The following is a 13,928-nucleotide window of genomic DNA, read 5'->3' as shown; positions in this document are numbered from 1 at the left end:
GCTTTAGTATCGGTCTAGGGGAACTAGGATACTTATTGACCAAGTACTTGACTGATCAAGAATAACAAGTTGTGTTAGGAGTCAAGTTAATCACTGCTAAAGAGGAGTGGAATGAGACAAAAAAATATATATATATAAAAAAAAAAAAAAATATGTTCTGTTCTTGTTTAGGTAAAAAGGCCTTTTGTTCCCTGGCAAGTTGTCCGAGATATCATGCACTTTAGCCTGGAAGAGTCACTGGACAAAACATCACACTCCATTGGAAGAAGAGCACGTTACATAATGAAAAACCCACAGACTTACCTTAACTACAAGTAAGCCATGAAATATTACATCTCCACCTGTACTCAAATTTCTGCTCGAACATAATACTGTTACACATAGTGCCACAACAGTCACTGAGTCATACTGTATGTAGCCTACATAAGAGTTAGTGACACATGATTCCTCTAGAAAGGTTCTGTTTGACCAGCACACACAGAATGTCACGCCTGCGTCGTAGGGATAATACTGCATTTTTTTCAGGTTAAGCTCATTCTTTACAAAGGCTAATATAAACATCAATCTTAATTACATAACAAGGAAAATACCAATTTTTCTGATTTTAGATTGACTTCCTTCTCCCAGTGGGGAGGAGAGTTACAGTTGTATCCTCATACACTATTGCTGCAGTCACGACAAAAAGATGTTATTTCATTTTTGGTGCCCATAAATCACTTAATGTTGCCTCCTCCAGGGCAGCTGGACGTACCCTACACATCATCTACCAGACGACCGATCGATCTATCGATCTTTCTCTCTATCGATCTATCGATCTTTCTCTCTATCGATCTATCAATATCTCTAGCGATCTATCGATGTCTCTACAGATCTATCAATCTATCGATATCTCTGTCGATCAAGCTATCAATATCTCTATCGATCTATTAATATCTCTATAGATTAATATCTACCTATCGATCTTTCTATCGATCTATCAATATCTCTAGCGATCTATCAATGTCTCTATTGATCTATCGATATCTCTACCGATCTATCAACCTATCAATATCTCTATCGATCGATCTATTAATGTCTCTATCGATCTATTAATATATCTATCGATCAATATCTACCTATCGATATCTCTGTCTACCTCTATATAGATTCATACACATACACGCATATTTATGTGAAAAACTGTATAGAGGACACTATGGTGAATGCAGATACTGGTGTACTGTATTTGAAGAAAAATACAACATTAAGGAGCCCATTTACTGTTTATTGAGGTTTCGATTTGATAAATACATTTCTGCAGCAGGGTATACTGGTATTCCACAGGGAATAGCATCGGGGTGTAGAGTTGGATCTTGATCCAGGGCACCAACAGGCTAAAGCTTTGACTGTTCCCAAGATGTATTGCACCGCCTCCTCTATAACCCCGCCTCCAGGCACTGGAGCTCAGTTTGTAAGTTGGTGCCTGCAGTGCAGGTCACTAACAGGTGGGGCTGCGCTAGGCAGCCCTGAAAAGAGCTTTTTAAGAAGACTTCAAGGACCGCAGCACTCTTCATGTCAGTCTGACATTCTGTGCTGCTGCTCCAACACCTCCCCAGCAGCGCTGCATACTCCCGTGGCCGGGTTCCCGGGTACTTGCAGCGAAGGCGCACCGGTCATCGGGCACACCACCGCTGACGCTCTCCAGAATCGCGTGGCTACACGTCAGGGAGGAGGTAAGAGGGTATCCCAGGTGGGACCCGCCGGTTAATCGCGGTCCCAGGAGACGGACCGCGCCACTGGCGTGGACACTGTACTGCACAGGGACCCCACTATATCCACCAGGGCAAGGGAGCACAGGTCGGATTTACTAAAATCCATTTATTGTAGGCTCCACAGTACCAGGTGGTGAGGACCAGCATAGGGGATAAGGCGCTGACCTGTAGCCCCTCCCCCAGCTCCGGGCGTCATCTACTGCTGGTGTTCCCGCCCTGGAGCTGAATTTCACTCTCCCTGACAGAGATTTTGGCGCCATCTTCACAACTAGCTGGGATGATCTCCGGGACTACAGGTCTCTGTCTTCTCTGTAAAGCCGCCTATCTCATCAGCGCTGTGCTTTTACAGGCACTTAAGTATTCTACATGTCATTTTAGACAGTGTTCGTTAAGAGCAAATGTACTGCTATCTGAATATTTAGTACAGGTTGAGTATCCCTTATCCAAAATTCAAAATCCCACATTTTTGGGTCCCCTACAGAGTTAATTACATATATATTATATATTATGTGTGTGCGAGTGTGTATGTGTATGTGTATATATATATATATATATATATATATATATATATATATATATATTTTTTATATATATATATATATATATATATATATATATATATATATATATATATACACACACACATACACACTCGCACACACATAATATATATGTAATTAACTCTGTAGGGGACCCAAAAATGTGTAAAAATATATACAGGTTGAGTATCCCTTATCCAAAATGCTTGGGACCAGAAGTATTTTGGATATGGGATTTTTCCGTATTTTGGAATAATTGCATACCATAATGAGATATCATGGTGATGGGACCTAAATCTAAGCACAGAATGCATTTATGTTACATATACACCTTATACACACAGCCTGAAGGCAATTTTAGCCAATATTTTTTATAACTTTGTGCATTAAACAGTGTGTCTACATTCACAAAATTCATTTATGTTTCATATACACCTTATATACACAGCCTGAAGGTCATTTAATACAATATTTTTAATAACTTTGTGTATTAAACAAAGTTTGTGTACATTGAGTCATCAAAAAACAAAGGTTTCACTATCTCACTCTCGTTCAAAAAAGTCCGTAGTTCGGAATATTCCGTATTTCGGAATATTTGGATATAGGATACTCAACCTGTGTGTATGTGTGTATATAAACCAAAAATGTGTTATTTTGAAATTTGGATAAGGGATACTCAACCGATACAAGTATTCTGTGATATGAATCCAGTATCTACTGTGCATTGTTATATCTATATTCATACATATTTTATTTATATGTAGTTTTACTAGTCCAGTACAGTTTTATTGTTTATATGTAATAACTTCTGCATTGTTTATGTGACTGAGTGTGACTGTAGCTGTTGAGTGGGATTCCATTCTCCTGTATCACATATTGCTATCACTATGTTCTGTACCCTGAGGGGCTATGTGCGTCAGGGTCCCATATAGATATATATATATATATATATATATATATATATATATATATATATTTCTCTGACGTCCTAGTGGATGCTGGGAACTCCGTAAGGACCATGGGGAATAGCGGCTCCGCAGGAGACTGGGCACAAAAAGAAAAGCTTTAGGACTACCTGGTGTGCACTGGCTCCTCCCCCTATGACCCTCCTCCAAGCCTCAGTTAGATTTTTGTGCCCGACCGAGCTGGGTGCAATCTAGGAGGCTCTCCTGAGCTTCTTAGGAAAAGTTAGTTTTAGGTTTTTTATTTTCAGTGAGACCTGCTGGCAACAGGCTCACTGCATCGAGGGACTAAGGGGAGAAGAAGCGAACCTGCCTGCTTGCAGCCAGCTTGGGCTTCTTAGGCTACTGGACACCATTAGCTCCAGAGGGACCGAACACAGGCCCAGCCTCGGAGTCCGGTCCCAGAGCCGCGCCGCCGGCCCCCTTACAGAGCCAGAAGCAAGAAGAGGTCCGGAAAATCGGCGGCAGAAGACATCAGTCTTCACCAAGGTAGCGCACAGCACTGCAGCTGTGCGCCATTGCTCCTCATGCACCACACGCTCCGGTCACTGATGGGTGCAGGGCGCTGGGGGGGGGGGGCGCCCTGAGCAGCAATATAAACACCTTGGCTGGCTAAATTACATCACATATAACCCCAAGGGCTATATGGATGTATATTAACCCCTGCCAGATTCCTGAAAAAAGCGGGAGAAAAGTCCGCCGAGAAGGGGGCGGAGCCTATCTCCTCAGCACACTGGCGCCATTTTCCCTCACAGCTCCGCTGGAAGGACGTCTCCCTGACTCTCCCCTGCAGTCCTGCACTACAGAAAAGGGTAAAACAAGAGGGGGGGGGGGGCACTAATTAGGCGCAGTATAATATACACAGCAGCTATAAAGGGAAAAACACTGTTTGGTGTTATCCCAACATATATATAGCGCTCTGGTGTGTGCTGGCATACTCTCCCTCTGTCTCCCCAAAGGGCTAGTGGGGTCCTGTCCTCTATCAGAGCATTCCCTGTGTGTGTGCTGTGTGTCGGTACGACTGTGTCGACATGTATGAAGAGGAAAATGATGTGGAGGTGGAGCAATTGCCTGTAATGGTGATGTCACCCCCTAGGGAGTCGACACCTGAGTGGATGAGCTTATGGAAGGATTTACGTGAAAGTGTCAGCTCTTTACAAAAGACGGTTGATGACATGAGACAGCCGGCTACTCAGCTGGTGCCTGTCCAGGCGTCTCAAAGACCATCAGGGGCTCTAAATCGCCCGCTACCTCAGATGGCAGATACAGACGCCGACACGGATACTGACTCCAGTGTCGACGATGAAGAGACGAATGTGACTTCCAGTAGGGCCACACGTTACATGATTGAGGCAATGAAAAATGTTTTACACATTTCTGATAGTACAAGTGCCACTAAAAAGGATATTATGTTTGGTGAGAAAAAACTACCTGTAGTTTCTCTGACGTCCTAGTGGATGCTGGGACTCCGTAAGGACCATGGGGAATAGCGGCTCCGCAGGAGACAGGGCACAAGAATAAAAGCTTTAGGATCAGGTGGTGTGCACTGGCTCCTCCCCCTATGACCCTCCTCCAAGCCTCAGTTAGATTTTTGTGCCCGAACGAGAAGGGTGCAGGCTAGGTGGCTCTCCTGAGCTGCTTAGAATAAAAGTTTAATTTAGGTTTTTTTATTTTCAGTGAGTCCTGCTGGCAACAGGCTCACTGCATCGTGGGACTAAGGGGAGAAGAAGCGAACTCACCTGCGTGCAGAGTGGATTGGGCTTCTTAGGCTACTGGACATTAGCTCCAGAGGGACGATCACAGGTACAGCCTGGATCGGAGCCGCGCCGCCGTCCCCCTTACAGAGCCAGAAGAGACGAAGAGGTCCGGTGAAATCGACGGCAGAAGACAATCCTGTCTTCAGACTAAGGTAGCGCACAGCACCGCAGCTGTGCGCCATTGCTCTCAGCACACTTCACACTCCGGTCACTGAGGGTGCAGGGCGCTTGGGGGGGAGCGCCCTGAGACGCAATATAAATGATAATACCTTAGGTGGCAAAAGAATACATCACATATAGCTCCTGGGCTATATGGATGTATTTTAACCCCTGCCATTTTTACACAAAAAAGCGGGAGATAAGGACGTCGTGAAGGGGCGGAGCCTATCTCCTCAGCACACAAGCGCCATTTTCCCTCACAGTTCCGCTGGAAGGACGGCTCCCTGACTCTCCCCTGCAGTCCTGCTTCAGAATCAGGGTAAAAAAGAGAAGGGGGGGCACTATTGGCAGCAAATGACAATATAAACAGCAGCTATAAGGGAATAACACTTATATAAGGTTATCCTTGTATATATATATATATATATATATATATATATAGCGCTGGGTGTGTGCTGGCAGACTCTCCCTCTGTCTCTCCAAAGGGCTCGTGGGGTCCTGTCCTCTATCAGAGCATTCCCGGTGTGTGTGCTGTGTGTCGGTACGTGTGTGTCGACATGTATGAGGAGGAAAATGATGTGGAGGCGGAGCAATTGACTGCGTTAGTGATGTCACCCCCTAGGGAGTCGACACCTGACTGGATGATCGTGTTCAAACAATTAAGTGATAATGTCAACACTTTGCAAAAAACTGTTGACGACATGAGACAGCCGGCAAATCAATTAGTGCCTGTCCAGGCGTCTCGGACACCGTCAGGGGCCCTAAAACGCCCGTTACCTCAGTGGGTCGACACAGACCCGGACACAGATACGGAGTCTAGTGTCGACGGTGATGAGTCGAACGTAATGTCCAGTAGGGCCACACGTTACATGATCACGGCAATGAAGGAAGCATTGCACATTTCTGACACTACAAATACCACTAAGAAGGGTATTATGTGGGGGGTGAAAAAACTACCAATAGTTTTTCCTGAGTCAGATGAATTGAATGAGGTATGTGATAAAGCGTGGGTTTCTCCCGACAAAAAACTGCTAATTTCAAATAAATTATTGGCACTATATCCTTTCTCATCAGAGGTTAGGACACGTTGGGAAACACCCCCTAGGGTAGATAAGGCGCTCACACGTTTATCTAAACAAGTAGCGTTACCGTCTCCTGATACGGCCACCCTCAAAGAACCAGCTGATAGAAGGCTGGAAAATATCCTAAAAAGTATATACACACATACTGGTGTTATACTGCGACCAGCAATCGCTTCAGCCTGGATGTGCAGTGCTGGAGTCGCGTGGTCGGATTCCCTGACTGAAATTATTGATACCCTGGATAGGGACAATATATTGTTAACTATAGAGCATTTGAAGGATGCATTACTATATATGCGTGATGCACAGAGGGATATTTGCACCCTGGCATCAAGAGTAAGTGCTATGTCCATCTCTGCCAGAAGAACGTTATGGACGCGTCAGTGGTCAGGGGATGCGGATTCCAAACGACATATGGAAGTATTGCCGTATAAAGGGGAGGAGTTATTTGGGGCTGGTCTTTCGGACCTGGTGGCCACGGCAACGGCTGGAAAGTCCACCTTCTTACCCCAGGTCACTTCACATCAACAGAAAAAGACACCGTCTTTTCAAACTCAGTCCTTTCGTTCCCATAAATACAAGCGAGCAAAAGGCCATTCCTTTCTGCCCCGGGGCAGAGGAAGGGGAAAAAGACTGCACCATGCAGCCGCTTCCCAGGATCAGAAGCCTTCCCCTGCTTCTGCCAAGTCTTCAGCATGACGCTGGGGTTTTACAAGCAGACTCAGGCTTGGTGGGGGCCCGTCTCAAGAATTTCAACGCGCAGTGGGCTCACTCGCAAGTGGATCCCTGGATTCTACAGGTAGTATCGCAGGGGTACAAACTGGAATTCGAGGCGTTTCCCCCTCGCCGGTTCCTGAAGTCTGCTCTGCCAAAGTCTCCCTCCGACAGGGAGGCAGTTCTGGAAGCCATTCACAAGCTGTATTCCCAGCAGGTGATAATCAAGGTACCCCTCCTACAACAAGGAAAGGGGTATTATTCCACGCTGTTTGTGGTACCGAAGCCGGACAGCTCGGTGAGACCAATTTTAAATCTGAAATCCTTGAACACTTACATAAAAAGGTTCAAATTCAAGATGGAATCACTCAGAGCGGTGATAGCGAACCTGGAAGAAGGGGACTATATGGTGTCTCTGGACATCAAAGATGCTTATCTCCACGTCCCAATCTACCCTTCTCACCAAGGGTATCTCAGGTTTGTAGTACAAGACTGTCATTATCAGTTTCAGACGCTGCCGTTTGGGTTGTCCACGGCACCTCGGGTCTTTACCAAGGTAATGGCCGAAATGATGATTCTTCTTCGAAGAAAAGGCGTATTAATTATCCCTTACTTGGACGATCTCCTGATAAGGGCAAGGTCCAGGGAACAGTTAGAAGTCGGAGTAGCACTATCTCAGATAGTGTTACGTCAGCACGGGTGGATCCTAAATATTCCAAAATCGCAGCTGATTCCAACGACACGTCTTCTGTTCCTAGGAATGATTCTGGACACAGTCCAAAAGAAGGTTTTTCTCCCGGAGGAGAAGGCCAAGGAGTTATCCGAGCTAGTCAGGAACCTCCTAAAACCAGCCCAGGTGTCAGTGCATCAGTGCACGAGGGTCCTGGGAAAAATGGTGGCTTCTTACGAAGCAATTCCATTCTGAAGATTCCATGCAAGAACGTTTCAGTGGGATCTACTGGACAAATGGTCCGGTTCGCATCTTCAGATGCAGCAGCGGATAACCCTGTCACCAAAGACAAGGGTGTCTCTCCTGTGGTGGTTGCAGAGTGCTCATCTTCTAGAGGGCCGCAGATTCGGCATTCAGGATTGGATCCTGGTGACCACGGATGCAAGCCTGAGAGGCTGGGGAGCAGTCACACAGGGAAAAAACTTCCAGGGCTTGTGGTCAAGCATGGAAACATCTCTTCATATAAACATTCTGGAACTACGGGCCATTTACAATGCCCTAAGTCAAGCGAAACCCCTGCTTCAGGGTCAGGCGGTATTGATCCAATCGGACAACATCACGTCAGTCGCCCACGTAAACAGACAGGGCGGCACGAGAAGCAGGAGGGCAATGGCAGAGGCTGCAAGGATTCTTCGCTGGGCGGAAAATCATGTGATAGCTCTGTCAGCAGTGTTCATTCCGGGAGTGGACAACTGGGAAGCAGACTTCCTCAGCAGACACGACCTTCACCCGGGAGAGTGGGGACTTCACCCAGAAGTCTTCCACCTGATTGTAAACCGTTGGGAAAAACCAAAGGTGGACATGATGGCGTCACGTCTAAACAAAAAATTAGACAGATATTGCGCCAGGTCAAGGGACCCTCAGGCAATAGCGGTGGACGCTCTGGTGACACCGTGGGTGTACCAGTCAGTGTATGTGTTCCCTCCTCTGCCTCTCATACCAAAAGTACTGAGAATCATAAGAAGGAGAGGAGTAAGAACGATACTCGTGGTTCCGGATTGGCCAAGAAGGACTTGGTACCCGGAACTTCAGGAGATGCTCACGGAAGACCCGTGGCCTCTACCTCTAAGAAAGGACCTGCTCCAGCAGGGGCCTTGTCTGTTCCAAGACTTACCGCGGCTGCGTTTGACGGCATGGCGGTTGAACGCTGGATCCTGAAGGAAAAAGGCATTCCAGATGAAGTCATCCCTACCCTGGTCAAAGCCAGGAAGGATGTAACCGCAAAACATTATCACCGCATTTGGCGAAAATATGTTGCGTGGTGTGAGGCCAAGAAGGCCCCTACAGAGGAATTTCAACTGGGTCGTTTCCTCCATTTCCTGCAAACAGGACTGTCTATGGGCCTAAAATTAGGGTCCATTAAGGTTCAAATTTCGGCCCTGTCGATTTTCTTCCAGAAAGAACTGGCTTCAGTACCTGAAGTTCAGACATTTGTAAAAGGGGTACTGCATATACAACCTCCTTTTGTGCCTCCAGTGGCACCTTGGGATCTCAATGTTGTTTTGAGGTTCCTTAAGTCACATTGGTTTGAACCACTCACCACTGTGGACTTAAAATATCTCACATGGAAGGTGACGATGCTGTTAGCCCTGGCTTCAGCTAGGCGTGTGTCAGAATTGGCGGCTTTATCATATAAAAGCCCTTACTTAATTTTTCATTCTGACAGGGCAGAATTGAGGACTCGTCCTCAATTTCTCCCTAAGGTGGTTTCTGCTTTTCACATGAACCAACCTATTGTGGTGCCTGCGGCTACTAGGGACTTGGAGGACTCCAAGTTACTTGACGTTGTCAGGGCCCTGAAAATATATGTTTCCAGGACGGCTGGAGTCAGAAAGTCTGACTCGCTGTTTATCCTGTATGCACCCAACAAGCTGGGTGCTCCTGCTTCTAAGCAGACTATTGCTCGTTGGATTTGTAGTACAATTCAACTTGCACATTCTGTGGCAGGCCTGCCACAGCCTAAATCGGTAATTCCACAAGGAAAGTGGGCTCATCTTGGGCGGCTGCCCGAGGGGTCTCGGCTTTACAACTTTGCCGAGCAGCTACTTGGTCAGGGGCAAACACGTTTGCTAAATTCTACAAATTTGATACCCTGGCTGAGGAGGACCTGGTGTTCTCTCATTCGGTGCTGCAGAGTCATCCGCACTCTCCCGCCCGTTTGGGAGCTTTGGTATAATCCCCATGGTCCTTACGGAGTCCCAGCATCCACTGGGACGTCAGAGAAAATAAGATTTTACTTACCGATAAATCTATTTCTCATAGTCCGTAGTGGATGCTGGGCGCCCATCCCAAGTGCGGATTGTCTGCAATACTTGTACATAGTTATTGTTAACAAAATCGGGTTATTGTTGTTGTGAGCCATCTTTTCAGAGGCTCCTTCGTTGTTATCATACTGTTAACTGGGTTCAGATCACGAGTTGTACGGTGTGATTGGTGTGGCTGGTATGAGTCTTACCCGGGATTCAATATCCTTCCTTATTATGTACGCTCGTCCGGGCACAGTATCCTAACTGAGGCTTGGAGGAGGGTCATAGGGGGAGGAGCCAGTGCACACCACCTGATCCTAAAGCTTTTATTCTTGTGCCCTGTCTCCTGCGGAGCCGCTATTCCCCATGGTCCTTACGGAGTCCCAGCATCCACTACGGACTATGAGAAATAGATTTATCGGTAAGTAAAATCTTATTTTTTCCTGCATCTGAGGAATTAAATGAAGTGTGTGATGAAGCGTGGGTTTCTCCCGATAAAAAACTGATAATTCCTAAAAAGTTATTGGCATCATACCCCTTCCCGCCAAAGGATAGGGCACGTTGGGAAACACCTCCTAGGGTGGATAAAGCGCTCACACGCTTGTCAAAACAGGTGGCACTACCGTCTCCGGATACGGCCACCCTCAAGGAACCTGCTGACAGAAAGCAGGAGAATATCCTAAAATGTATATACACTCACACGGGTGTTATACTGCGACCAGCAATCGCCTCAGCCTGGATGTGCAGTGCTGGGGTGGCTTGGTCGGATTCCCTGACTGAAAATATTGATACCCTGGATAGGGACAGTATATTACTGACTATAGAGCATTTAAAAGATGCATTTTTATATATGCGTGATGCACAGAGGGATATTTACCGACTGGCATCAAGAGTAAGTGCGCTGTCCATATCTGCCAGAAGAGGGTTATGGACGCGGCAGTGGTCAGGTGATGCTGATTCCAAAAGGCATATGGAAGTATTGCCTTATAAAGGGGAGGAGTTATTTGGGGTAGGTCTATCGGACCTGGTATCCACGGCAACTGCTGGGAAATCCACATTTTTACCCTAGGTAGCCTCTCAACGTAAAAAGACGCCGTATTATCAGGCGCAGTCCTTTCGGCCCCATAAGGGCAAGCGGGCGAAAGGCTCCTCATTTCTGCCCCGTGGCAGAGGGAGAGGAAAAAGGCTGCAGCAAACAGCCAGTTCCCAGGAACAGAAGCCCTCTCCCGCTTCTGCCAAGCCCTCAGCATGACGCTGGGGCTCTACAAGCGGACTCGGGCACGGTGGGGGCCCGTCTCAAGAATTTCAGCGCGCAGTGGGCTCACTCACAAGTGGACCCCTGGATCCTTCAGGTGGTATCTCAGGGGTACAAATTGGAATTCGAGACGTCTCCCCCTCGCCGTTTCCTAAAGTCTGCCTTACCGACGTCTCCCTCCGACAGGGAGGCGGTATTGGAAGCCATTCACAAGCTGTATTCACAGCAGGTGATAATCAAGGTACCCCTCCTGCAACAGGGAAAGGGGTATTATTCCACGCTGTTTGTGGTACCGAAGCCGGATGGCTCGGTGAGACCTATTTTAAATCTAAAATCTTTGAACACTTACATACAGAGGTTCAAATTCAAGATGGAGTCACTCAGAGCGGTGATCGCGAACCTGGAAGAAGGGGATTATATGGTGTCTCTGGACATCAAGAATGCTTACCTCCATGTCCCAATTTACCCTTCTCACCAAGGGTACCTCAGGTTTGTGGTACAGAACTGCCACTATCAGTTTCAGACGCTGCCGTTTGGATTGTCCACGGCGCCCCGGGTCTTTACCAATGTAATGGCCGAAATGATGATACTCCTTCGAAGGAAGGGAGTTTTAATTATCCCTTACTTGGACGATCTCCTGATAAGGGCAAGATCCAAGGAACAGTTGGTAGTCGGAGTAGCACTATCTCAAGTAGTGCTGCGGCAGCACGGGTGGATTCTCAATATCCCAAAATCGCAGCTGATCCCGACGACACGTCTTCTGTTCCTAGGGATGATCCTGGACACAGTCCAGAAAAAGGTGTTTCTCCCGGAAGAGAAAGCCAGAGAGTTATCCGAGCTAGTCAGAAACCTCCTAAAACCAGTATCAGTGCACCAATGCACAAGGGTCCTGGGAAAAATGGTAGCTTCCTACGAAGCAATCCCATTCGGCAGATTCCACGTAAGAACATTCCAGTGGGACCTGCTGGACAAATGGTCCGGCTCGCATCTTCAGATGCATCAGCGAATAACCCTGTCCCCAAGGACAAGGGTGTCTCTCCTGTGGTGGTTGCAGAGTGCTCATCTTCTAGAGGGCCGCAGATTCGGCATTCAGGACTGGGTTCTGGTGACCACGGATGCCAGCCTGCGAGGCTGGGGAGCAGTCACACAGGGAAGAAACTTCCAGGGCTTGTGGTCAAGCCTGGAGACATCACTTCACATAAATATCCTGGAGTTAAGAGCCATTTACAATGCTCTAAGCCAAGCAAGACCTCTGCTTCAAGGTCAGCCGGTGCTCATCCAGTCGAACAACATCACGGCAGTCGCCCACGTAAACAGACAGGGCGGCACAAGAAGCAGGAGGGCAATGGCAGAAGCTGCAAGGATTCTTCGCTGGGCGGAAAATCATGTGATAGCACTGTCGGCAGTGTTCATCCCGGGAGTGGACAACTGGGAAGCAGACTTCCTCAGCAGGCACGACCTCCACCCGGGAGAGTGGGGACTTCACCCAGAAGTCTTCCACATGATGATAAACCGTTGGGAAAAACCAAAGGTGGACATGATGGCGTCCCGCCTCAACAAAAAACTGGACAGGTATTGCGCCAGGTCAAGGGACCCTCAAGCAATAGCTGTGGACGCTCTGGTAACACCGTGGGTGTACCAGTCAGTGTATGTGTTCCCTCCTCTGCCTCTCATACCCAAGGTGCTGAGAATTATACGGCGGGGAGGAGTAAGATCTATTCTCGTGGCTCCGGATTGGCCAAGAAGGACTTGGTACCCGGAACTTCAAGAGATGCTCCCAGAGGACCCGTGGCCTCTACCTCTGAGAAGGGACCTGCTCCAGCAGGGACCCTGTCTGTTCCAAGACTTACCGCGGCTGCGTTTGACGGCATGGCGGTTGAACGCCGGATCCTAAAGGAAAAAGGCATTCCAGACGAAGTCATCCCTACTTTGATAAAAGCCAGAAAGGATGTAACCGCAAAGCATTATCACCGCATCTGGCGGAAATATGTTGCGTGGTGCGAGGCCAAAAAGGCCCCGACGGAGGAATTTCAATTGGGTCGATTCCTGCATTTCCTGCAAGCAGGAGTGTCTATGGGCCTAAAATTATGATCCATTAAGGTCCAGATTTCGGCCCTGTCGATTTTCTTTCAGAGAGAACTGGCTTCAGTGCCTGAAGTCCAGACGTTTGTTAAGGGAGTGCTACATATACAGCCTCCTTTTGTGCCTCCAGTGGCACCCTGGGATCTGAATGTTGTTTTGGATTTCCTAAAATCACATTGGTTTGAACCACTCAACACTGTGGAATTAAAATATCTCACATGGAAAGTGGTCATGTTGTTGGCCCTGGCTTCAGCCAGGCGTGTGTCCGAATTGGCGGCTTTATCCTGTAAAAGCCCTTACCTGATTTTTCATACGGACAGGGCAGAATTGAGGACTCGTCCTCAATTTCTCCCAAAGGTGGTTTCAGCGTTTCATCTGAACCAGCCTATTGTGGTACCTGCGGCTACTAAGGACTTGGAGGACTCCAAGTTGCTGGACGTTGTCAGGGCCCTGAAAATATATGTTTCCAGGACGGCTGGAGTCAGAAAATCTGACTCGCTATTTATCCTGTACGCACCCAACAAGCTGGGTGCTCCTGCTTCTAAGCAGACTATTGCTCGCTGGATTTGTAGTACAATTCAGCTTGCGCATTCTGTGGCAGGCCTGCCACAGCCAAAATCTGTAAAAGCCCACTCCACAAGGAAGGTGGGC

At 47.5% G+C, this 13,928-nt stretch overlaps 1 protein-coding gene across 3 annotated transcripts in view; it reads left to right on the top strand.

The window, feature by feature from the left end:
• GTF3C1 (general transcription factor IIIC subunit 1) overlaps window positions 1–13,928 on the top strand; it is a 489,121-nt gene that overhangs the window by 258,263 nt on the left and 216,930 nt on the right. For all 3 annotated transcript variants that reach the window (XM_063934225.1, XM_063934223.1, XM_063934224.1), the window contains one exon: window positions 172–314. In XM_063934225.1, coding sequence (XP_063790295.1) covers window positions 172–314 — 143 coding nt within the window. The remainder of the gene's footprint in view (window positions 1–171; window positions 315–13,928) is intronic.

Source organism: Pseudophryne corroboree, chromosome 7 (genome assembly GCF_028390025.1).
Source record: "Pseudophryne corroboree isolate aPseCor3 chromosome 7, aPseCor3.hap2, whole genome shotgun sequence".
Taxonomy (NCBI): domain Eukaryota; kingdom Metazoa; phylum Chordata; class Amphibia; order Anura; family Myobatrachidae; genus Pseudophryne; species Pseudophryne corroboree.
Note: the sequence above shows the minus strand (reverse complement) of the source record. Positions and strands in the feature narration are given on the sequence as shown.